This window comes from Chelonia mydas, chromosome 4 (assembly GCF_015237465.2).
Source record: "Chelonia mydas isolate rCheMyd1 chromosome 4, rCheMyd1.pri.v2, whole genome shotgun sequence".
NCBI classification, from domain to species: domain Eukaryota; kingdom Metazoa; phylum Chordata; order Testudines; family Cheloniidae; genus Chelonia; species Chelonia mydas.
The window spans coordinates 118,732,306-118,759,405 of NC_057852.1; the positions used below are offsets into that span (position 1 = coordinate 118,732,306).

The 27,100-nt window shown below is 41.3% G+C and overlaps 1 protein-coding gene across 21 annotated transcripts in view; it reads right to left on the bottom strand.

Moving 5' to 3' along the window:
- The window catches only part of ABLIM2 (actin binding LIM protein family member 2), a 217,640-nt gene that overhangs the window by 45,488 nt on the left and 145,052 nt on the right, over positions 1 to 27,100 (bottom strand). For 5 of the 21 annotated variants that reach the window (XM_037898124.2, XM_037898125.2, XM_043544695.1 and 2 more), the window contains exons 9-14: positions 20,456 to 20,533; positions 15,605 to 15,751; positions 12,033 to 12,065; positions 8,596 to 8,716; positions 6,067 to 6,165; positions 33 to 134 (exon numbers count right to left, since the gene is read on the bottom strand). In XM_037898124.2, the coding sequence (XP_037754052.1) occupies positions 33 to 134; positions 6,067 to 6,165; positions 8,596 to 8,716; positions 12,033 to 12,065; positions 15,605 to 15,751; positions 20,456 to 20,533 (580 nt within the window). The remainder of the gene's footprint in view (positions 1 to 32; positions 135 to 6,066; positions 6,166 to 8,595; positions 8,717 to 12,032; positions 12,066 to 15,604; positions 15,752 to 20,455; positions 20,534 to 27,100) is intronic. The other 16 variants (XM_037898130.2, XM_043544699.1, XM_043544697.1 and 13 more) reach the window with 8 other exon arrangements.

Here is a 27,100-nt window from a genome sequence, read left to right on the forward strand (position 1 = left end):
TGAAGATTAAAAGCTAAGCTGTGAATGCCTACCTGGAACATGGAAATGTCTAGGAGCCTGCTGATAGGCAGAAGGCGAAGATTTGCTGTCTGAATACATGGATAAGCTTGGAGTGCTCCGACCACTTTCACTGCCTCCAAGGGGAAGAGCAAAGAAAGCAGATAAAAGAAAAAAAATGGAAAGCAAAGTAGAGTACTTCAAGCATAAAAAGCTTACTCAAAATGACTTGTTAATCCAACATTTTTAAACAAATAGTTCTTTGTAAAACCTCAACTTGCTTATTGGCACCATGTCTGGTTTCTGATGTGACTCTCTTAGCAAAGGCAATACCGAACAGTGGGTCAAACGATAAACAGATCTAGGAACTGGAGTGTGCTATATCAGCAATAACGCATACTTGATGGATAACATCAGGTACAAGCATCAGCCCTGTAGCTCTGCTTTGAAATCTAACATTCTCTTCTCAGAATGTGATGCTGTTAAAAAGATAAAACAAAAGCATCTTCAGGAATCTGTAGGTCCTTTTTTTTCAAACGGCTCCTTCGTAGCCTTAACTGAGCAAATATATTAGGGAATTTTAGCAAAGTTTAAGGTTATGGTGTTAAATTATAGCCTGCCCTTAAAACCATCAGTGAAATCATTCAGTGATGTTAAGTTAGTTCAAAGCAGGACTGCACCAAAAAGCAGCTGCTATGGCTGAGTCATGTCTTATTGGATATATAAATTACAAAATAGACTGCTGTTGAGATCTTGTACTAGGTTTATTCTAACTTTCCCCCCTGATAATTCTCCACAGGACTTTATTTATATGCAGACAGGGTTGGATTATCAAGTCATGGATCTATAATGCCATAGCCAACTTGGCAGAATTTAAAGGTACAGAATATACTATTGATCCATACCCATTTATACTCTTATTTTGTCAAATACTCTTCAAATACTCCATTTATTTCCTGTCAATTAATCCTCAGGTCATACTCTATGGCATTATAATGCTGCTTGGCAAACAAAAAAGTAAAGCTCTACTTTTTGGGGACTTGTAAAATCCAGTTCATGTGTAGCATTGTTAAGCAACTGGTAGCTAAACATGATATTTTTACAAAACACAGAGCTGCTGACAATTTGCAGTAACCATTTTAGAGAGGATGGAGCGCAGAATTAATGGATATTAATGATGACGGTACAGCAGTTCTTTTGAGGAAAGGCCAGCAGCCCAGAATATAGCTTTAGATCTATCATTGAGCACTGCCATGTGGGAGAGAAGGGTTTATGGGTAACTTTGAGTTAGTAGAAAGCCCAGAGCAAAGGTGAAAAATCTGGTAAACTGGGGATGGAGCAGGGGATTGCTAACCATTCACAAAGCCGGGCAGCCTCTGTTGAGGAGTACTGGAGAGACACTAAATACAGTCCCAGAGAATGTCATATATTCCATCATTTTAACCATGGGCCTGCCGCTGATGGGAGTATTGCTATTGACCTTAATAGGAGCAGGAGAAGGCCCCATGAGAACAGAGGAGAGTGCTGGCATCCCATGAACATTCCTGCTAATTAATCCATTTTATTGTGGGACTGTTACTTCCCTGTACAGTGCGGATTTAAATGAAGATCATTAAAACTACAAAATTAGGAGTCACTGCCATTGTCTCTCTGGTAGCAATGACTTGATAAGATGGTAACAATTTTTAAAAAAGTATTCTGCATAGTTCAGAGACTGAAATTAGAACAACATTAGTTGATATTCTCCAAGTACTACCAAGAACCGAGGGCTTGATTGTGGAGTTACTGCAAGCCCTGAGTAAGGGGCAAGTACCAACATGCTGCCCTAGGAGCAAACCAGAAGCTAAACCGTGACTGACAGAATCACAGTTTGGTTTCTGGTTCCCATCCTGCTTCAGGGAGAAAGCCAGGTGTGCCATCCATTTACCAGGAACAGATTACTTCCCCCTCTGTGCCAGCTCACCTGTTGCACTTCACCCACTCCCTGTCACTACTAACCCACCTATGTAGTGGATGGGGAGTAGCAGCCCCGTAGAAACATCTCTACTCTTTACACTGTACCACACAATGCAGATAGCAAGAAAGTGTCTTATACTCCTTGACCCCCTTGCAATGGGAGCATGGCATGGGAAATAGCTGCTTCCTGGTTAAGGTCTATGCACCCCATTGTATCCCAGTTATTACCACCCCCCTGGAATGTCACATCCCAGGGTAGAGTTTGCCTGGAAAGGTTGCTAAAAAATCAGAAAGGGCGTTTTAAAGTTATGGTGTTTTCAAAAAATGCCTGTCCTTTGCTTGCTCAAAATTCCTGTATCACTAAACATTTATAATTGGGGTACTGGAAGGCATGGCCCTTAATACATCACATACTTTGGGCACTTAAAATAGTCCACGTGGATAAAAGCCTCACCAGACAGGATCGGGGCCCCATCATTCTGGGAATCATATAAACAGAGACAGAAATCCTTCAGGCAGGAATTATTTTCCTGTTACGTTCAAGGGACCAGAAGGAAGCGTGGAACAGGAGGTGAGAACTTGGGAAGAGAGGACAGAGGCAGGGAATGCAAACACATGGAACTGAAGGCTGCAATTCTGCCAACTGCTCTGTGTGGGATCCATCTGTGTGGAGTAGTTTTTAAGATCAGGGCCTAGATTTCTATTAAAAGAAAAGAAGGAGGCAAGCTATTCTTGGGGCACATTATACCATACAAGCTGATCCACCATTTAAATTATTAAAATTATGTCAAAAATTTGCCACTGATTCTGAGAGAGTGTAGCTGGATTTTGCAATTTACATGCAAAATTATGAATATTTAGCAATAAATCAAACTGAAGGGCAAAATAAAAGGTCCTATTATCTAGCTTACAACAACCCCTAAGATCCTATATAATTGTCTCTTGCCTGAGGTTTCCCTGGGTAAAAACTGAGTAAAGACTCCATGTCAGATCTCATAGAATATACAACTACTGGAGAGAGCAGTTTTAGAAAGTTTTGCTTTGGTTCTCTGCCATTAGCAGGATGAAAAAATAGAATCATGAACTCTTTCCTGGATTTCATTTTATTTTATTTGGAAAGAATCCTGAAAGGCTTACTTTGAACTTAAGTACCAACCACAGAAACATACTCATGTCTCTTGGCTCTTAACAAGACAGGCTGCCCTTTTAACCTAGTATGTTTGCAGTGTAATGACCAGACCTCAAAACATCATCCCCTCTCATGCTGTCACATAGCTCGTCAGGAAGAATAGAGTGTCTTTTTGTAGCTCCTCATTCTCAGCAGCATGCTGCTTATTGTCAGTCCCTTACATTTCCAATCTAGCCATTGACACTGCAGAATTGTATTTTTGTCTTAGAGGATGGAGGGTCTGGCAAGAATTTTGCAGATTCATAAAGCAGTTAGAAAGCTATTGTAAGGGCAATATGCCTGAAAATCCTTCCTGCCCTGGAACTCTGCAACACGCACAGTCACCATTGGCCCAAAAATGGAGATTCCAGAAATTATTTCTGAAGTTGGGTCATTTTACATATCCATATGTTAAGCACATGAACTTGGTTTTTATCTGAAATCTTGAAAACAGCAATGATTCTTTCCAAGCTTTCAAAGCCAGTGAGTATTAAAGTGGAATAAAAAGGACATGTCCTGGAAAATCTGGTTCTTAAATTAAGAAAGGCAAGGCACTCTCCACTGCACTGTGAAGGTGGGATTTTCCAAAGCTCTCAGCATTGGCCTAACTCTCACTGACTCCATTGTATCAATGGGAGCATAGTTAGACCAATCCTAAGTGTTTTTGAAAATCTTTATATTTCTGAATTGTGATGGGCACTAACTGTGGGATAAGTAAAGCTGCATTCTTACCAAGGCTGTCACAGAAGTCAGAGAAGTCACTTTTCTGATTAAAAACAAACAAAAAACACCCAGCCTAGACATATCCAGATGATTTGAGGACTTTTGTGTGTGAGTAAATGTGATAGTGGAGGGTCAAACGTATTACACCTGCCAAGATAAACTCTGGGTGGTAAAGAGGAAAAGCAGAAACTCAGTGACAACATTCTTATGGCCAAAAAAAGGGCCAACCCAGTGAATTGTCAGTGAGGGCCTATGGCAAAGCCCATAGTCAAGAGAAAAGCCTATTGGTGTGGTGAGGTTTCTCTTGCTCAGAAGTTTAAAGAAAAATATTATTAAATAAATGTGGAGAGTTAATTTTGAGTTTAAAAAGTTCAGGTGTAGTACTGTAACTAGTATATTACATTCAGACATGTTCAAGTCTATCAGCCAAGCACATCTCTAATTATTTTGAACTGAAATGGCAAAAAAAAAAAAATCTTATTTTGAGCACATGGCACTTGACAATAGTTTATCTATATTCCCATGACTTTTGCTCTTCTCACTATGATCTCTCCATAGCTTTGCCTACATTTTTAAAAACAGGGAAGGTAACGTCAAACATTTATCAAGATAAAGAAGGAGGGCATCCTAGTATTTAGAACAAGGCACTTGGGGATCTCAGATCTCCTTTTTTATTATTATTTGCTGTGACACTAATTGAAAGTACAACAAGGGGAAACTATGTAATACTTATTTAACCCATACGTAAATTGTATAAAAATACTTACCGACACCTCATAGGAGAGTTGTGAGGCTTAGTTAATAAATGTTTGCAAAGGGCTCTAAGCTCCTTGATAACAGGTGCTACAGAAGTGCAAAATATTATTATTTTGGTTGTTTTACTAATTGTTATTTTGTAACAACAGGCTGCTGCTTGATGGATTGTTTTCCAAACAACAGCAATAAATAATTGCTGCCGCACATGGCAACGACAGGTAGCCGTGAACATATACTGGTTTAAGTGTGATCAAATAGAAGTGCGGCTGAGCAACTGTCAATTGACTTTCAAATGAGAACATTCCACGCTGTGTAATCATGCAGTGCAGTACACAGACAGGTTTTCTAGCTAAATGCATCAACTCTGATAAAACTGTCCAGCTTTACAGTACACATAAAACTGTATCCAAGCAGAGACTCATGTGATACAAGAGTGTGCTTCAGCCCTCCTAGAAGTTGGGGGACAGAATCTTTGTAGGTAGATTGTCTGTTAAAATGGCATCACTTTGTTTAAACTTATTCTTTTTCTCCAGAATTCTCTTTTGGGGGTCACATTTGCAGGGTATGGACCTGATTCTGCTCTTATTTACACCAACGTACAATGCACCTGCAGGGAGTCACCTCCTTTCCTATAACTGCTCCGATGACAAAGCTTTGCTTCATCAACTCAAATAGGACACAAAGATAGAGGATACAAAAGTAACTGAAAATGCTTGTGATTTGTGCCCATTTGCTTCCCCATCCTCCCCACATTAATCCTAGAGGAAGGACATTGTTGTGATCATTCAACACCCCGCCTTCCTCTCTAATGTTTAAACAACATGCCAAGCAAAAGTACACTCTGCCTCAAAGGTTCCAGAGATTCCCCCATCACAGTGGCCTGTCTCCAGCATGCAGAACATTAACAATTAATGTGCCTTTGTGAAATATTTTGACAGGAATGAGCATCAATTTATTCAAATAAATAACAATAAAGTTTCTGTGCTTTAAAGTATATGGGCCAGATTCACAGCTGATCAATGGAGCTATGCTGATTTAACCAGCTGTGGATCTGGCACAATAGATGTTAACAGTGTTAAAAATGGACTAGATCTCTAAATGTTTTGTAAAAAAGATGGATGGATATTTGATCCTCTAGGGTGTTAATGTCCCTTATTCCAATATCCAGTTAGCTTCACTAAAACATGGAAACAAGGTTAGACGTTTCTGTAAACGATAATAAACAAAATTTACAATTATTCTCCCCCTCCCCCATCTTCAGATTTTTTTTCCCTTTGGAAAAAACACTGAACATTGATTGAAAAAAACACAGCAGGTCCCAGAGACTTACATGGTATGTCAAGAAAGCACTCACACAAAGTTAAGACAGACTATCCTGTTGGAAGCCATGCTTGCACAAAGAAAGTCAAAACACATTTGGAGAGGTCTACAGTTATCACAGCACAGTCGGCATTCCTGGACCTTACCTTTGAAGAAAGGGATGTAATGATGTCTGAATGTAGATGTAGGGCTTGGGTGTTGGGGCAGGGAGATGCAGCTACTGGTACCAAGAGTCTGAGTACCAGCTAGGGGGCAACAAAGAGTAAGTGAAAATAAACTATTTTGTTCACTTACTGAAAGCCACAAAATATTCCTAGCAACAACACCCTTCTCATAGGAGCAGTTTTCTCTTGATGACATACAAACTTGGAAAGTATATTTTAGCTCCAGTCTGTCTTCTTGTTTCCAAAATAACGCAGGTCATAGTACACAGTTTGGTAAGGGACAGAGACTTTCCATGAATGGAAAGAGAACAACACACAACTGATAACTATGTCCTGGGTTACACAGGAGGTCAGACTAGATATCAGCAGGGCCAGATTTACACCTTACGTGCCACTAGGCACAGCATCTTCAGCACCCCCCCTGCCTACAGCTGACTTTTGTGTTTTCCGTAAAAAATGAAATAAAAAAAATATATAAACACAGCCTCCCCGGGAAGGCACAAGACCCTCCGCCATGCACAGTGCTCCCAGCCTGAACCAGGGCACAGCCCACCTGCCCCAGGCTAGGCGCAAGGGGGGGATTGTTCCTCTCCCCACAGTGAGCAGTCCCCAAGTGTCTTCCATTCCCTCCTGCAGCCCAGCATGGCAGCCATGCTCCGGCTCGTCCCCTGCAACTGAATGGGGAGCTGGCTACACCCCTCCCTCTTCCTCCACGGCATGGGGCGGAGGGACTGGGGTGGTTGAGATTAGGAAGGGGCTGGGACACTCCCAGCTACTTCAGCAGCCTCCCCACCCAGCCGCGGCTCACAGCACCCCCCAGACGGACTGACTTGGACGCTCACTCTGGCCCACCCCACTCTGCTCCAGCTGGGCGGCTACCAGCCCACGCCAGGAGCCTGGCTGCCTGTAGGAGAGCGGTATGTATTAACTTTTAACCCACTTTTAACTTTTAGGCATCCCTAGGCACGTGCCTAATTGGAAATCTGGCCCTGATGATCAGAATGATCCCATCTGGCCTTGGAACCTATGAATTTAATAGGTGGAACATCAGAAAATATTCCAGAAGAGCAAAACCTTACTATAAAGCACACTGAGGAAAATCAGTGTTTTCAAAAGCTGCAAAAGGGATGACGTGTTCATAAAGGGTCACAGTGGAATGAAATGGGGAGATACAACATCTCTTTCTTTGCTAGGAACTTTGTTAGGGCAAGGTCCAGCTTCCACTGAAGTTGCTATTTTGCTATTAGTTTAAAGGATACAGGATCAAGCCCACAATGCAGGAAAATACTTAAGCACATGCCTAACTTTAAGCATCTGAGGAGCCCCACTGAAGCCCTTTTTTGTTGCAACACCTTGCTCTGAGGGCTAATACTGTCAAAACAACAAATACAGGTTAAAAATTCTTGCAGTCTCCCCCTCCCACCAAAGTTGTACAGCTTTATAACTCACTTTGGGTTGGGAATTGTTTGTTTTCCTTCCCCTCCCCATCTTACTCCCATAGTGTGCAACCAAGCAGAATCCTGATGGAACTGCTAGCGTCTCAGCAGAGACTAATTTACTCTCCTCAATAGATCTTCGATACTTTACTTTTTTCCATCCCCATCAAAGACTGTATGAATTATGAGACACAATCTTCTGTAAATGATTTCTGTAACCCATAAAACTTTCGTTTGCATTAAGATTTCCATTTGAATGAAAGCTTATTGATGAAGAATCTCTTGATTTTCACAATGAGTTTCTGGTCTTGAAGTAAAACACTTTTTAGGCCCCAATCATTTATCAATATTTCTGTTAAGATCATAGAGAGACCCAGGAAATTATATAACTCTTTATTGAGGAGCTTTATTACCTATTTTTTAAAGGGTCAAATCCTGCAAAAGCCCCACTATAAAGGCAGGGTATCCTGACAAAAATCAGAACGGGCCCAGAGGTGTAACAGTGCTGCTACTGTGACCCTTGGCGTAACAGAGGCTTCTGCAGCCACTACTATAGGAGAGTTTTGACCAGCAAACTGGCCACTCCTCCAGTCTGGTCCTCAGCCTCCCCAAAGCAGCGAAGAGAGCCACCATGAAACATTACTCTGCAGTTCAAAGGGGGTACAAAGTGCAGCTGTGCAGTCTCTTGGCTGCATGTCCGCTTCCCACACTGTGTGGTGGAATAATTGTGGTTTTGCTGTTTAGATTCCCATCATCGGTATGGCTAGGGGCAGGATTAAGACCTTACTCCATTACATTTTCTGTTTTCAGCTACCACCAACACATAATTTCCTGATGCCTATTAAGTTTTACGAAAAAAAAAAATCACCGCATGTGCATAATCGAAAGTACTTGTTTGTTTGTCCCCCTGGGCACCTCTGTTCACATTAACCAGCATGTTGTAATACACTTGAAAAGGGAGGCTGGAATTGCTTTCCACACTGTAAACCTTTCTCTTTGTATCTTCTACAGTTACTAAAAAGGCCAAAGGGGGAGGAGGGGAAAGAGAGATTAAATGAGCCTGCTTGTCAATTACCTGGTCTGCTGTAATGCTGAGGAGAATGGGATGTTGGAGTGTAGCGACCATAACCCAGAGATCCAGTAGAACTAGGACTTGATGTCCTATACTGTTTGAAAGATCTATCATCTTGGTCGCCCTGAGAGGAAAGGGGGAAAATCTAAATCAATAGCAAAGACAGAGTGAATTACAAGATATTCAGAAGTTATCCATATCCATTATTGTTTTTTTGCCCTATATGCAAAGGGCCCAATTCTGTCTTCATGCTCCGTGCAATCATAATGAAATGAGGGCAGAATACAACCATAAACATCTAAAATCTGTTATGATTAGAGCAGTTCCGGAATTGCCAGACATCATGTCAGAGAATAGTCATATAAACATGGGAGGCAGCATATAAGAAATGCGTCTAAAATGAAAACACAGTTTGAAAAGAATGTACTATAGCTGAAATGTTGTTTTAGCACTATGGGCAGAATTCCCAATTTGTTTGTACCTTGTATTTGTTTAAACACAAGCAAAATGAATGTAAGATGACAGCATTCTACATTCATTTTGTACATGTACATGTGCAAATAGTCAGACAAGGTGCCAGACAGTGTAGAATCAGGCCTCATCTGTTTAATTATGCTATGCAGATCTGTTGTGCCTTCTCTGCACAACACATGCTGTATTATAAGCAAAACACATTCTATAATACTCAGGTGATCAATTTATGCATGAATATGTATCATTAGATTTAATGTCCTAGCATTACCACTTTCGATTTAAACCTATATCCTAAATACTTTAATTCCTGCAAATATACCTCACAGGGCTGTTCCCTTTTGCAGACTCAGGCCACTTCTCCCACAATCACTGCCGAGATTTTAATTCGTTTTGTAGCAAGTTGGTGACTGAAAATTACAAATTGGTGACTGAAAAAGTATTATTTTCTTAGGAAGCAAAAGCCCCCATTATGTAGAAATCACCTTTGGACTAGCATCACTTTGGAATTCATTTTTCTCAGTCCTTATTTAGGAAAATCAGAATTTACCTGAGTAACGTTGAATTAAAAAGAAAACAGTCTCAGATCAATCTCTCCTGCAGAAAACACTGTGGGAGGGAGTCCTGAGAGATACCCTTGCAGAATTATTCCCCCAATATTCCATCATGGGGGTGGGAGGGGGAGAGAGTGCTCCTCTATGGAATGTCACAGAGCCACCCTCCAAACCTGGGAGATCCCCAGGGATCTGTCTGAATTCTAGGGGACCAGCTGATGGCCAGGAACATTCACATGGAGGCCTTGCATCTCCATATCTGCTTCCACCCTGCCCCAACATCCTCTCCTAAGTTTATGGCAGTGCCGCTCCATCACAAAAACACAGCCAGGATGACTCCTGGCCACAGCTGTCCCCTGAGTTGCCCCGAGTCCCAATATTATTCCAGGGTCCAGAATGGGGACAACATGTATCATTGGCCCCAGTTCAGCCATCAATTCCTTTTCCCCTAGCCAACGTATTCCCTATTCTCTCTCCCCTGGGCAGACCCCAGACTCACAGAATACCCTTTGTAGGGTCCAAAAGAGAGGCTGCAGTGCCAGAGGGACACCTTTGCTCCCTTCCATATGGATGGAAGGTGATCTGTGTCCAATGGATTCCCTCCAGGTGTATCTCCGGGATGGGAAAGTAAAGAACGATCAGGGTCTGAATAAGCATTTGAAGATGTGACCCGGAAAGAGGATGACATGGAGATTTAGGGGCCTACTGTGCCATCAAAAACATGGTCATGCAGAGCAAATGATTTTTATGACGGTACATGGCAATGGACGACCGTGTATTTGAAGATAGAAACAAGCCCTTAAGAGAAGAGCTATCTGCAATTTTTTTAAACGCCTGTATAAGAATTCAAAATTGTCCAAAAAAAAAGGGAGAATAATTTATGCCTGCCTAAACAGGTAGCACATTGTAGGCATTTCGTAGCCTTCACTTCTGATTGCCACCAACTACTCCATGCTCACTTAAATCCCATGGTCATGTTGAAATACTTCTGCATGTCCTTTCCTAACTAGCTACATATCATCTACATTCTTACTTCTGCATAATGTATTCCAGGCAAAAGAGCATAATGTCTTTGGAAGGCGATCTTTATGAAGTAGAACCTTAATAAGTACAGTTCTTTATAGACCAAAAGAGTGTCACTTAATGAGCTAAATAAAAAGTGGACAGGACAGTGCAGTTTATTAATATTGAGGAAAGTCCTGTAGCGCCGCTCATTTCAAGGCAGGCTGAATAGCTTTGTAAGTAACAAGTACCATCCTTAGCACAGAAAATATACTCTGCAGAGTGAGGGCAAACTGTGGGCATATCTGAACATCCTTAAAGAATTCATGTGACTTTGTGAATCACAGCAGCTCCAAGAACAGTACCAATGTATCCTCTGGAGTTTACTATTATGCAGGATAACAGATGGGCAGTAAGTGAAGTTATTGTATTTCTGAAACACTGATATTTCCACTTTGACTATCTCATGCATGTTTCTGCGTGTTTTTGTCTCTGTAAGAAACAGCAAGCTAAATCCGTGGAACACAATGAGTGATATATTCCTTTTAAAAGAAAAATATCAGATAAATTTCATTTCTAATTGAGAACTCTACTTTTCTCTCTGAACCAACAGTTCTAGTGAGAGTTTGCAATTTTTGATATTTAAGGGAAACTATCAATTAATTATTGGGCCCAAATCTCCAATTTATTACAAAAATTTTACAACAGTGTAATTCCACTCAGTTCAGTGAAGTTATGAGGACATAAAACTGGTGTAATGGAGTAATGAGTCAGGCCTGCCGTATTTATTTTCCAACTACATAAACTAGGAATTACTGCTCCTGAAAGTGGTATTTCTTGGGTGCGATGTCCTTGTGCTGCTTCCAAAGTGGTATTTCTTGAACTGGCATCTTTAACAATGATGGTCCTGGGTATTGGTATAGTTCCATTAAAGTCAATGGAACTATACAGATCATCTGTGTGCCTATATACATATAGGCAATTTAATTACATGTATATACAGGTAGTTGAACCAGGGGAAAAGTGGACAGAAAGAGGCACATTAAGGCCCTAGTCCAAGTAACTAAAAATGCTAGTTGTAAATGTAAAAGCAGATTACAATTCAGAATATAATTTATTTGGTAACATTTGAAAAAGTTATGATCATCTAAACTTTATTTCATGAAGTAACTATTTCTGAAGTAGAAATGCAGATGACAGTCAATGAGACAGATGCATTCAGATGACAATATAGAAGCACAGCAGCTGTTTGATATAAGTAACAGTATTAAATAAACCTCTTTATAAAGATAACATGGCTCTGCAGACGCAGGGGGCAAACCACCACCATTTCAGGCTCTGGTGATTATCTTTATAAACAAGTTTAATGCATCATGAAACAGATCAGAAAAGAACAAAGGCACTGGGGATTACCTCAGTAGGTGTTGGAGAGAGCAACTGAGGTGACTGCAAACGGCAACACACAAAGTAACAAATTAGTCATACAAAATTCATGCAGGATGCTATTTGTGAGAAATGCTATGTTAACAGTATCAACATCCATGTGTAACACGTATGACATATACAGTTAAAACAGGACATCCACCAAGTAGGTCAAAAATACTAAGTTAGATTTTTTAAATAAAAATGAGGAGTAAAATGGAAACATCTTCCTTACACAGCTGTAAAATTATTTCATTTCAAAAGAGAATCCCATGGGCAGGTTGCACTCTATTGAATCCTACACTAAGGACTGCACCTTTAATAGAAAAAAAAACCCTTGTTTAAAGCAACCACTTTAAAACAGAGATAAGCCTATGCCAAACCCTCTGTCTAAACACAGCTGAAGTTTGGATTGGAATTTTGAAGCTCAGCCCATCTTTGCTTTAAAGTATGTCAAGATATCAGTACATTTCCCCCCCTAATCTTTAAATAAAGAACATCTTTACTTGGCAACTAATTTTTGCTGTTCCCTCATTTTTCACTCACAATTGAGAGAGGAATTCTGCTTTCTGCTACACTGTTGTAAATCCAGAGTAATTTTATTGAAGCCAATAAAGAAATTGGTACAACAGAGCATAATTAGACCCTATTTTTAAAATATCTTAGTTAAGTCACAGGCAATTAAGCATACATGTCACTTATGCCTAGCACCAAACTATGCTGACATTGGCATAGTTGGTTTAGTTTAAGGTAACTTAATAATACCCAAATGTAACTGAGTAAAACACTACAAGGAAATATTGATAGTGAAGCATTTTAGCATTAGAAACTTTTAGAAACATTTTATATGCTCTTTTGTCTTCTCTACATATCATCTCTGAAACAGAAGGCTCTGACTGACAGCTTAGTTTATAAGGGCATTTATGACTAAATAGTTTGGCTAACACCAGTCTAAAAATAATTGTAGCACTCACAGAAATGTTTCTATTCATTTAAAAACATTTTATTTGGTCTTGAAACTAAAAGGAGTCTGTTTAAAAACCCTTTTCAATAGCTAAGGATGCATAATGTCCATCAGGTAAAGGGGCACACATGGATGTTTGCAGGGACAAGGACATACAACTCACATCCTAACCTTGGAAAGAACAAGTGCTTTCAGTTTTATAAGGCAATGAAAGCTATGGAATGGCATTGTTGTATCAGTAAAAAGCAGGACTACCATTAAGTGATAGCATGTCAAATGATTAATGGTGAATGAAGGTGTCATTGAACAGATTACGGCTCCACACATGAAGTACCTCCCCAATTCCCCTAGCAGGAACTGCTCCCTATGGGAAGAAATTTAAGGGGCCCTGTGTTTTTTCAGTAACCCAGGCTACACTGAGGGTGAAATCTTGACCCTACTGCAGACAATGTGGGTTTTGCCACAGGATTCAGGGGAGCCAGGAAACCACCCTTAATCTTATTCAATGCCTACAAGGGATTTACAGATTTTATGCATATTCTCATGCTTATTATTAAAATCACACTCTTCTGCCTACTGCTTTATTATGCTTTCTGCTATAGCACTCACTCTATTCCTAGATTACTATACCAGGAGTCACCAAACTTACTGACTCTCCGATCTTCAGAAGTTTGAGAGCCGGAGAGCGCCTGCCAGGGCTTCAGCCACTCGGGAGTCACCTTCTGAGGCTGAGCTTCAGCCCCACTCCTGCTGAAGCCCTGAGCCCTGGCTGACATGCCCCATGGGGCTGAAGCCCTGAGAACCCCTCCCTGCTGGGCAGAAGAAGCCCCTAAACCCCCCACACTGCCACAGGGCAGAAGCCCCAAGCTCTCCCTCCCCCCCAACAGTCTGGTAGGTGGAGAATGGGGGTGGAAGTAGGGGCTCTGCAAGCTGCATTTTAACTGTAAAAGAGCTGCATGCAGCTCACGAGCCACAGTTTGGCCACCCTTGTACTATACCATGCCTCCCAACTACACCTTCCAGTGCCCTCTTTAATGGGAAGAGTCTGATACCCTTACTGCCATCGAACAGTACCTTACTCCACAGTTTCAGCAGGCCAGTTCATGGAATAAGGTGCTATCCACTGTGAGCAAGGATGGCAGAATCTGGGCATGTGATACTGGAAATATTTGGATCCTGAGGAGAGAATTAGGTTAAGATGCTGAATGAATTAATCTAAGTCCGATGCATATAAAAAGAGTCCCAGTTTCCCATTAGAGCAAATTCTTTCATGTTGAATATGTTGTGATTCAACTGCTGAACCACTCATGTAGGGCTATTCAGGGTTATATCTTAGTTATGGGTTGGCAACAAAATACCCATTCATCACCATTATTCATAGGCACCCTTAAAATACCTGGGCAGGTGCTAGAAAGCCAAACTGCCAATGTAGCAACACCATTCCCACTAGCAAGACCTCCAGCAGGTAGGACCACGGGGAACAGCAGCAATGAAGCAATGGTTCCAGAGCTGCTAGCCCATTTCCCAGGTGGATTATTATTAGGAGCATAGAAATTATCCTTCAAGTCATATTTTTGTTTGGAATTGATGTGAAACTGAAAAGGGCTAAATGAGCTTGTCTAAAATTCGGGGAGAGGTCAGCATTTTGTAAATCTTGAAGAAATCCTCTTATGTAGAAACAAAGCAGAAAAGGCCAGTTACGGTGCTTATAGTTCCCTGTCAATGCAGGATTGTTCCCTACAGTACCTTTACTTGTGCCCTTTTGAACAGAACTAAGAGTCATGTGCATAACGTACATACATAAATGCTCGCAGGATTTAGGACTTTCTTATTCTATTGCTATTATTTCAAGCATTTATTTTTACCCATCTATTTATATCCAAGTTAAGCTAGTGTTCACAGCAATTAATTTTTCATAGAGATTTTAATTTAAAAAAAATCTAAACCTATAAAAGAAATTAGAAAATGAAATGAAAGGCAGACATGAGTGAAGAAGAAACACTACCTTTTATGACAGGAGTTATGTAAAAATATGTTTCACATAAAACAGCGTTAATATAAAATGACAGCAAATATGTTATAACATTAGCTCTGCAAATGGAAAGGGCAATATGTAGGCATGACATGAAAATTAACCTTATTACGGGGTGGTTGAAAGGCATTTGTGCACAGAAAAATGATACCTTTGTTCTGTTACCAAAATAACATGCTGCATATAACAAAAGTATAAAGGGTATTTGGTTTGGCTTCTGATCTTTGTGTTATAATTAGCAATGGTTCCTGTTTCCTACCACATGCAAGTATAATTTCTTTGGCAGAAAAACATACTTTTATTAAATCTCATTTGTTTTTAAAAAATATTTGATCACAAAAAGCTATCCTTTTATTTCCCATGAACTAAAGAGTGAAATGTAAATCCCACTTGTTTTATGGACAATTCAAGTGACTGTGAATGCATAAAATAACTCCCATTAATCCAAGTTTACAAAGTAATTACAAAAATTGCAAGTGTGTCTAATAACTTAGACACAGTGATGTGTTTAATGATGCATATTAATTTTTAGATTCACAAATTTAAAAAAATCGTAGGTTTCAGTACCTCCCCATAACTATGCCTGTCATCTGAAGAATAACTGATATATGGAGAATAGGAGATCATATCTGGGCGGTCAATGTTATAGATGGCTTTATTTTTAGGAAGAGCAGCCAAATCCTTGTAGTCAAGAATTTCATCTCCAAGCTTTGCCTAAGAAAAGGAGGAAAGAAAGCAGTAAAGATAAGAAGGAATGTGATCAGGATAAAATCAGAAAAGGACAGACCCATATAGGCAGAAGAACCAATAAATATTTAACTCTTTTATGACTGAGAATGTAAATATCTTTTCAGTGCTTACCACAAGATCTTAAATGCACATGGTTGTTTTCTTTATATATGTTGATGACTTCTCTGCCATTCAAGTTTAGTGTATAGTTGTAATGTTGCATAATCCTAGTTTTCTTCCATTTACATCCTGCTGACTATTAGCTATGCAAAGAGACAGCAGGGCTAATCTTGCAATCCTTGGCCAGGCAAAAGTCCATTTCTTCTAAGGTGATTTTGGATTGCAGTGTTTGTTTTCTTTTTCATTACAGATGGTAATGAATAATCATAAACTTATTTCCAATACTAACTATCCCCTGTCCAGATGCTGAAATGCTGCTAGTCAGTAATTTCTCCCATTCAAAAGAGCTGCTTATTCTATCCTACAGTTCCCGCATAACTAATCTGCAGTAAAATTGCATTACAGTGTACGATCCCTACCCTGCAACTGAAGTTAGGCTCCACCTCCATGGAGCTCTTTGCAAGATCAAGATTTATATTTGAAAGACACCAAACTAAGATCCTTGGCCTGTAAATACTGGTGTAGCTCCATGGAATCCAATGAAGCCAAGCCAGTTTAAATGAGGGCTGAGAATCTGGCTATAAGTCTTCTACAAAACCTGTTATTTTCACAACACTCCATAGGTGTAGCTACACAACTCAGAGTGGGTTGCCCTGACCCCTCTTATGCCTCAGTTTGGATGGAGCATGATTTTGAGGTGGATCAAAGTAAGTAAGCAATTTCTCTAATTTTTTTATACATCTTATCTGTATGCAATACCACCCTAGAGAACACAGAACAAAAGAAGAATTTATTTCTGTACTGAAGCAAACATACAAAACACCTTATAAAATTCCAGGAACACTGTATAAAACAAAATCCCAGGAACAATATCCACGAAAGGAAGAAACTGCAGATAAAATGGAAAACAACCATCCTCCTAAAAATCACTTAAAACAATTGAAAGAGAAAATACATTTCTTCCCACTGCTTTGACTCACACAGAATATATTTTATCTCAGGTAATCCAACCCTTACAGCTGTTAGCTGCTTCTCAAACCCTCTCCCCGCCCCCCCCCAGGTCTTCTCTTTGGTGAGTATATCCGGAGTCTGGGGTAAACAAATATCTATTCTTCCTTCCATAAAGCTATCTCAATGAGTAACTGATCCTAAATACACTACTCCAGCTGTGTCCCACCTTTAGCTCCTTCACTATCTATTTCACAGAGTCCTCATTCCTGATTATGAACCAAAAGATACCAAGCCTCATTGGAAAATATTATATTTTAGTACAATTCTTTCTACGCTGCCCATCCAAATATAGGAAATGTGAATGAAAACACATTTTGTTACAGACAACATGGCTCAGCTCTGCTCTCAATACCTTTTAAAACCATTCCATTATTTTCTGCAATCATTCAGTTCAAAATGTTTACTCATTCTAACAGTGTGGGTGACATTTAAAATAGTGGGGGGAAAACTCAGATTCAAGCTGAAAGGCATAGATATTAAAATACAACATAAATAAGATTCATTAATGATCTAGAGTATTAGGTTTTTCAAAAATCATCCCCACTGTTCAGAAGTACTAAGCGATTCATATAAAATTATTTTGGAATATGTTATTTTACAGTTGTGTATTATGATTTCCACTCCTAGTATGCTAAAATTTGACATGTTGAGTGAGGCTTTATGCAGCGTGAAAGCAGTCTTTCAGGTTCAGGTATCTCTGAGCAGAGCTCAGACCTAATTCTCTCTCTGTGAAATTCACCCCAACAATGTACTTTGTACTTAAGCACTATCAAAGACATTAATGCAGAAGGCAGTCGGTGTTTGAGTGGTACACAGGGCGCTCTGTGGGACCCTCTGCACTAGAGTGCAGTTCACTCTGTACATAATCCTGTGACCAGTGAAGTTAATGGAAAGATTCCCATTAACTTCAATGGGCACTTGATCGAGCCCTCTGTGAGTGCAAGAAACCAGTGAAGACTAGTTTAGTGTCAGTAAAGGGGGAAGGGAAGTATGTGTGTTTAGGGAAGGGATGGTGCTTGTTGCATTCTTTTAACAGGTAGCTCAGGGACTCCAGGGGCATCCAGTCTTAGTTACAACACGTCTGAGGATTCTCACTGCTTCATGGCCTATGTGCACCTCCTCAAGGACTGTACCTCAAAAGCCATAATATAGCCCCAAGTCCCTAAATAGTTAAGATTTACTGTTCTGTTTTAATGTGACACATTCAAAAGTGTGAGAACTATCAGTTCACAGCTTCTAACCCCCCAAGCTTCTTTCTGTACTCTTTCTTTCATGCCATCCTTCTGCTCTGACACATTACAGAGGTACTGGTCACAGCTCTGTTGTTCAGGCTAAGTTGAGTTTTGCATGTAAAGTGGAATATATGCATGCCATGCTAAACCCTTTGCTGGAAGGGAGTATGAGAGTGGTAGAGACTACTCATTTAAGGTATGTCTACACTGCACACTACTGGCGGCAGCGTGCAGGGTGCATGTAGCTGTACGCTGCAGGGAGAAGCAGGCTGTGTCCTCACTGCAGTGTGCAGCTACACATGACAATGGAACGCTCCAGCAGCAGGACAATACACGGCTAGAAACAGCAGTGTAGATGGGGGAGACGCTGCTTGGGTGTGTAAAGAGCCATGTAAGGTACATACCCTCAGGGGTCAAGCGTGTCTTTACTCTACTGGCCTAATCAGTGCCTCACCATCTGCACTGCTATTTATACCTGTGCTAGGGAAAAATGCAGTGTATATACTCTACACGCCACTGTAAGAAGTGTGCAGGGAATGCCCTGAGATAACGTTTGAATTCAATAACAACTGGTTTGAATTCTCCTCCTGGATATCTACATGGGAGTTAAACAATCTCAGAGCTTACTGACAATTAATAATGTGAGAATGAGAGACGTGGCATTCCCCAGGGGAATCTTTTTCTCTGACTGACACAGCAAGCTTGCTTCTTTTGAAGTATCAACTCCCCCTAAATAGCTATGTCACAGATACTGACTTAATGAGACATTTTGAAAAACATAGTTTAAACAGAGAATGAAAACAGAGGTTTGTCCTAGACTATTAGCAGCCCATGAAATACACTTAAAGTAATCATATGATTCAAGAAAAATGCTTGAAAGCAAGTACTGTACCACAACTAGATATTTGCCACTACAGGCATAAATAAATAGAAGAATGTAAAAAAGTAAGAGAAAGGCATAAGGCTAGAGAAATATCTCACATCTAGTCAAGGAAAATATTCTTAGGAGAGAACAGTCCCAATGTACAGTGAATATGTCTGTGCTGATGATGGTTGTGGCCATGCCATGATTACAGGAAACATTTCAAAAACATGTCAGTCTGCAGCCCTATGGAGTTCCTGCCAGAAAGGCAAGCTGGAAATCCTGGCAGGCACCTTTATATGAGCCAAACCCTACTGTCCTCACGCAGGCTTTAGTCAAGCAAAATTCCCATTCACAGGAATAGAAATTTTACCTCAGGAAAGACAGCAGTCTTTGGCTCCAAGGTATCTCTCTGTTGGTCTCTGTGTGATAAGTACAGACACCTCCGCTCCGTATAATAAACGTCAAGTTATAAATTGGTAACCTGCTGTCTACAGCTATTCGCTCTGGGGTTGCTAGTGTGCAATGAGCAAAACCTGTGTGCCTCAGGAACACTGCATGGGACAGGCAGGTTAGGAAGTGGAATCCTGCAGCGTTCCCAGAGGCACAGGCCTGGCGAGTGCCAGTTGTGCTGGTATTTGCTGCTTTGATCGTTTTGTGACCTTGAGGACGTGCTTATGAACATGATCTCCAGATGGCTGTCACAGCACGCACTGAGAGTAACACCCACCAGGGGCTGGAAAAATTAAGCAATAGAAGCTTTTTCAGCATTTATTTAACTATTTTAATACTCATTACAGCTACTCTCTCAGCTGGAACCTCTTGGTTCTCTATATCCTTAGGATATCATTTTCACGTCTGAGACCCTTCCAACTGCATTATTAGTAAAAAGTCCCAAATCTGTTCCCATTGAACTCAGAGGCAAATCTCTCACTGACTTCACTGACATTAGAAGCGGGTCCCTAATTCCTTTCAGGTTAGAAAGAGTGTGATTCTGGAAATGGAACATGTGCATGCAGAGGTGCGCTTGCATGCAATCAATTGCAGAATCAGGACCTATGTTTGTAAAAATCTCACCACGTCAAAATTAGATCTGCTAAATCAGTAGTGTTCAAGTCTAAATTTGTAATCTGCTTTGAGACTGCTGTATACTTGAACTTTTCTTTCCTTTGTAGATACTTTGCATGTTTGGTACAATCTAAATCTAAGTGGTAATCTAAGACCTAAAAATATACAGCAAAGGAAAAGAATAAAATGGCCAATATCCTGTTATTTTTAACTACGGTATTCAAAAGATTTAATGGGACAATGTCAATTCTGATTTGCAAGAATCAACAAATAAAGAGGTTTTGAAGATATCAACTTTCTGTGCAATAACAGAATATTTTAAACAACAGTTAACAGTAAAAAGTGGTACATCTTTCTTTCTGTCTTATAGCAGGGACTGCAGAAGGGGATACTTACATAGATCACACGGCTTGGGGAACCTGATGTACTTGAAGCAGGAATGGAAATAACACTCTCAGAGGAAGTTCTAGTTTCCTAGGACAAAAAGCAAAAGGAAATTTATCCATGGCTTCCTAAGAAAGAAAGAGTGTAAAAGGTCTTTCATTTAAGCTCAGCTTTGCAACTTAAAAATAAAATGCTATGGTCTACTCTAGCTAAAACGAACATAAACATCAAAGAGGACTAGCCAATCATCAAAATAATTAATTTTTGCGCGGGTCAGTACGTTATCTCATGTACCATTTACCTTCCCCCCACCAGAATGAGCCCCAGTGGTATGATCCTGGGCTACCAGAATGGTCCCAGAGGGCTGCTAATGCTGTTGCAGTTACAGCAGCTTTGAGGCTGGGGTCATGTGGGTGCATAAGGGAAGAATTTGAGTCCCTATGTGTATGTTGTCAAATTTTCGTATTTGTTTTTTACAATGTCTCATGGTGCTAGGTAATTAATTGGCAGCCAGCAAACAGCACTTAGAGCACTGCAAATAAAGCAGACAGACTACAAAAAAGACTCAGGCCCAGATGCTCTAAGATATTTAGATTTCTAACTTCTACTGAAATTAATCATAGAATATCAGGGTTGGAAGGGACCTCAGGAGGTCATCTAGTCCAACCCCCTGCTCAAAGCAGGACCGATCCCCAACTAAATCATCCCAGCCAGGGCTTTGTCAAGCCTGACCTTAAAAACTTCTAAGGAAGGAGATTCCACCACCTCCCTAGGTAACGCATTCCAGTGTTTCACCACCCTCCTAGTGAAAAAGTTTTTCCTAATCTCCAACCTAAACCTCCCTCACTGCAACTTGAGACCATTACTCCTTGTTCTGTCATCTGCTACCACTGAGAACAGTCTAGAGCCATCCTCTTTGGAACCCCCTTTCAGGTAGTTGAAAGCAGTTATCAAATCCCCCCTCATTCTTCTCTTCTGCAGGCTAAACAATCCCAGTTCCCTCAGCCTCTCCTCATAAGTCATGTGTTCCAGTCCCCTAATCATTTTTGTTGCCCTCCACTGGACGTTTTCCAATTTTTCCACATCCTTCTTGTAGTGTGGGGCCCAAAACTGGACACAGTACTCCAGATGAGGCCTCACCAATGTCGAATAGAGGGGAATGATCATGTCCCTCGATCTGCTGGCAATGCCCCTATTTATACATCCCAAAATGCCATTGGCCTTCTTGGCAATAAGGGCACACTGTTGACTCATATCCAGCCTCTTGTCCACTGTAACCCCTAGGTCCTTTTCTGCAGAAATGCTGCCGAGCCATTCGGTCCCTAGTCTGTAGCGGTGCATGGGATTCTTCTGTCCTAAGTGCAGGACTCTGCACTTATCCTTGTTGAACCTCATCAGATTTCTTTTGGTCCAATCCTCTAATTTGTCTAGGGCCCTCTGTATCCTATCCCTACCCTCCAGCGTATCTACCTCTCCTCCCAGTTTAGTGTCATCTGCAAACTTGCTGAGGGTGCAATCCACACTATCCTCCAGATCATTCATGAAGATATTGAACAAAACCGGCCCCAGGACCAACCCTTGGGGCACTCCACTTGATACCAGCTGCCAACTAGACATGGAGCCATTGATCACTATCCATTGAGCCCAACAATCTAGCCAACTTTCTATCTACCTCATAGTCCATTCATCCAGCCCATACTTCTTTAACTTGCTAGCAAGAATACTGTGGGAGACCGTGTCAAAAGCTTTGCTAGAGTCAAGGAACAACACATCCACCGCTTTCCCCTCATCCACAGAGCCAGTTATCTCATCATAGAAGGCAATTAGATTAGTCAGGCATGACTTGCCCTTGGTGAATCCATGCTGACTGTTCCTGATCACTTTCCTCTCCTCTAAGTGCTTCAGAATTGATTCCTTGAGGACCTGCTCCATGATTTTTCCAGGGAAAAATGGGGTTGGGGGCCTAACCACCTTCGAGGATCTGGGACTCTGTCTCTTTTACTCTCTTATTTTGAGTTCAACAGATTAATATTCATGCCAATCTTAGTATGGCACGTATTCCCTGTTTTTTTTAAACTAGTTACTGCATTTAGAATGTCATCTAAGTCATGACAGAACTTTACTGCAATGTTTTTGCTAGTTTCCTTTATTGTGAGAAGTAGCATCAATTATAAACAAAAAAGAAGGTCAGTGAGACACAAGAACAACTAGAAATGAATTATCTTGAAGTTGTTATTCAAATTGAAACCAACCTGTGGGATCCACATTTAAATGATAAAATAATGAAAATAACATTTATTCCCCACATTATCCTTGAGCCATGTACATTAGCTCCTCATAAAATATTTTCTGCTTGTATGGAGAAACCTGTGCTTGACTGCAAGTGGATGTGAATTTTGCCATGAGTACAGTGATAGTCATGCACAGTATTCCTAAAGCCAGAAATGTCTTGTCTGGGGATGACATATTGTTAGTAGTGTTAAGCTGTCAGATCTAGTTATTGTCTGAGCTATCCCTGTTCATTACTGATAGTAGCTTCTACCTTATAGGTACAACCACAGAATGGGTCTAATTTCACAGTTGTCTGTAGGAGTCATCCAGTATAATTGTCTTCAAAAAGGCCCTGACTAAATAATTTATAGAATTTGATTAAGAATATTAAAATACATCTTTGATCTCTAACATGACACTACCTTACCAAAGAGAAAATACTTGATGGCTCTATATAATGTGTCTCTACCAAAATAGTGATACATTCCTATTTGTCATTGTTAATATTGCATTTTTGCTGCTTCTATGGTTTGCTTATATGTCTTAAGAGCTAGATTGTGAGATCCTTCCTCACACTAAGTAGTGCCTCATTCCACAAGTAGTCTCATTACTTTGGGACAACTTGTGGAGTAAGGCACTATTCAATGTGAGTAATGGGTCACTAAACAAATAGTTATATAAAAAAGAAACAATCTATCTATTTTGGAATATCTGGCTGATCTATGAAGTGCTTTAGAGGAGTTTCATCACCCTGTTTACTTCTCAAATTTATACTGAAAGCCTTTTCTCACCAGGACATCAGCACAAGGGTGTGCGTCATTGGGTATTTCCATTACACATCTAAAAAGACTCCAAAATCAGGTATGTAAGTAGAGTATTATTAGATAATGTTTGGAGAGTGTGGTGACTTAAAAGACCCTATAATAGTGGCAGTACAGTTCTGTATTTGAAAGTTTCTCAACCTGTGTTGTTGGGTACATCACATCTTTCTCCAACTTGGGTAAGGGGCCTGAAAGTGTCACCAACATGTAACCCATATACTCTATGGCCTCCTCTTACCTCAATTGCCCTTAGGTTTTTGCTTAAGCTCCAGTACTGCAGAGTTTAAAGTTCAGTTCTAGTCCGAAAAGCAATTAAGCATGCAACAAGTGCCCGATCCAAATTCCTTTGAGATCAAATGTACAGACTCTGATTGACTTCAGTGAGCTTTGAATGAAGCCCCAGTCTGTGTGTACATAGTCAAATCTGCTTTGACTAAATTAAGAGCACAAAAAATTGGGTTGAATATATTTAATAAAACTCAACTGGGCACCTCCGTTGGTGACTTTTCTGACTTTAAAGATGCTATCTTGTTTCCCTAAGAGAAGGATGATCTATTAAATTCCTGCCTTTTGCAGGCAACCTCTGGCTCCTTATTTTGAGGAGCAATCCCAGTAGATTTCCTTCCAATGCTGTTAATTCTACTAGCCGATTCAGTCACTCCTGTGACCCGCTCTTTACTCGATACTATGCTCTCCCATCTCCATTTTCCCTCTTTCTGATCAGTATCTGCTCACACAAACTTCCCTTGCTCTCTGCATTGTCCATTACTCCTCTTGAAATCTCTTCTCTATCAAGCTCTGATTTCTGTCACTTTTAGCCCCCACTTCTCTCCTCCAAAACTCAATCCTCTCAGTTGATGCTATTATAACCATCCCACCATCAACCTCAGCCTGGACTAGTCCACACAAGAGAGCCACTTCCTGGACACTACAGTGCTAATAAGCTATGGTCACATAAAAACCACCCTATACCGGAAACCTACTGACCGCTATACTTACCGACATGCCTCCAGCTTTCATCCAGACCACACCACACGATCCATTGTCTACAGCCAAGCTCTACGATACAACCGCATTTGCTCCAACCCCTCAGACAGAGACAAACACCTACAAGAGCTCTATCAAGCATTCTTACAACTATAATACCCACCTGCTGAAATGAAGAAACTGACTGACAGAACCAGAAAAGTACCCAGAAGTCACCTACTACCGGACAGGCCCAACAAAGAAAATAACAGAACGCCACTAGCCATCACCTTCAGCCCCCAACTAAAGCCTCTCCGGTGCATCATCAAGGATCTACAACCTATCCTGAAGGACGACCCATCAGTCTCACAGATCTCTGGAGACAGGGCAGTCCTTGCTTACAGACAGCCCCCCAACCTGAAGCAAATACTCACCAGCAACCACACACCACACAACAAAAACAAGGAACCTATCCTTGCAACAAAGCCCATTGCCAACTGTGTCCACATATCTATTCAGAGGACACCATCATAGGGCCTAATCACATCAGCCACACTATCAGAGGCTCATTCACCTGCACATCCACCAATGTGATATATGCCATCATGTGCCAGCAATGCCCCTCTGCCATGTACATTGGTCAAACTGGACAGTCTCTGCGTAAAAGAATAAATGGACACAAATCAGACGTCAAGAATTATAACATTCAAAAACCAAAAAGAAAAGGAGTACTTGTGGCACCTTAGAGACTAACCAATTTATTTGAGCATAAGCTTTCGTGAGCTACAGCATCCGATGAAGTGAGCTGTAGCTCACGAAAGCTTATGCTCAAATAAATTGGTTAGTCTCTAAGGTGCCACAAGTACTCCTTTTCTTTTTGCGAACAGAGACTAACACGGCTGTTACTCTGAAACCAATCTAAAACCAGTTGGAGAACACTTCAATCTCTCTCGTCACTTGATTACAGACCTAAAAGTCGCAATATTACAACAAAAAAACTTCAAAAACAGACTCCAACGAGAGACTGCTGAATTGGAATTAATTTGCAAACTGGACACCATTAAATTAGGCTTGAATAAAAACTGGGAGTGGATGTGTCATTACACAAAGTAAAACTATTTCCCCATGTTTATTTTTCCCCCCTACTGTTCCTCACACGTTCTTGTCAACTGCTGGAAATGGTCCATCTTGATTATCACTACAAAAGGTTTTTTTTCTCTCCAGCTGGTAATAGCTCACCTTAACTGATCACTCTCGTTACAGTGTGTATGGTAACACCCATTGTTTCATGTTCTCTGTGTATATAAAATTGTCCTACTGTATTTTCCACTGCATGCATCTGATGAAGTGGGCTGTAGCCCACGAAAGCTTGTGCTCAAATAAATTTGTTAATCTCTAAGGTGCCACAAGTACTCCTGCTCCTTTTACTTTTTGGTCCTCTATATACTTGGCCTTTTTGCTCCCTGCTTCCAGCATTCTGCCCACTCATCTATCCGCCAGCCTTCAACCTTACCCCTCCTGTGATGACTCTTGCCCTTCCTCTCCCTTATTTGCAATTTTTCTTTTTCTTCTGGCTCCTTCCTGTCTGCTTGCAAGCTTGTTCTTATATCTCTTAGAGGAAAAAAATATCCCTCAGCTCCACCTGTTTCTCCCCAACCTTTTCCCCTCCACTCTTCCATCTCTAAAGCTCCAGAGCATGCGTCCACCCACTCTTTCTTCAGATGCATGACAGGAAGTGGGTTTTTTACCCATGAAAGCTTCTGCCCAAATAAATCTGTTAGTCTTTAAGGTTCCACTGGACTCCTCATTGTTTTTGTGGATACAGACTAACACTGCTACCCCTCTGATACTCTTTCTGCCTTCTTCACATACATTTATTGTGCTCAGTACATAGAAAATAACCATTCTTTTAAAACGATCACCCTGAGGATGCTCTCCTTCATCTACTAGAACAGGGGTCGGCAACCTATGGCATGCGTGCCAAACATGGCATGCGAGCCATTTTTTAATGGCATGCTGCTATCTGCCGGACCCGGGCAGACAGTAGCATGCCACTAAAAATCCTGCCCAGCCCGCTCTTTTCTGCCCCCAGCTCTCTCTCCTTGCAGGGCAGGCAAGCTTCCCCCCCCCGCCTCTTCCCCCAGCGTGCTGGGTTCCTGCCCCTCCTTCTCTCTCTCCCTGCGGCCAATCAGCTGACAGCCCTTGCTACAGAGGGGGAGAGGTAAAAGCGGGGGAGAGGTAAAAGCGGAGCTGCAGCGCGCTCTCTGCTCCGGGGACCTTGGTGAAGGGGGTAGAATCAGGGCATATTCCCTCCAGCCCCCTGCTGTGAGCCGCTCAGGGCAGGGGGCTGGGAGCACCCCATGACCCCAGCCCACACCCCCAGCCCTCTGCCCTGACCCCTGCACCCATCCACACACCCCAGCCCTCTGCCCTGACCCCTGCACCCCCCTCACACACCCCCAGCCCTCTGCCCTGACCCCTGAACCCCCCTCACACACCCCCAGCCCTCTGCCCTGACCCCTGAACCCCCCTCACACACCCCCAGCCCTCTGCCCTGACCCCTGCACCCCCCCACACCCCAGCCCCGTGCCCTGACCCC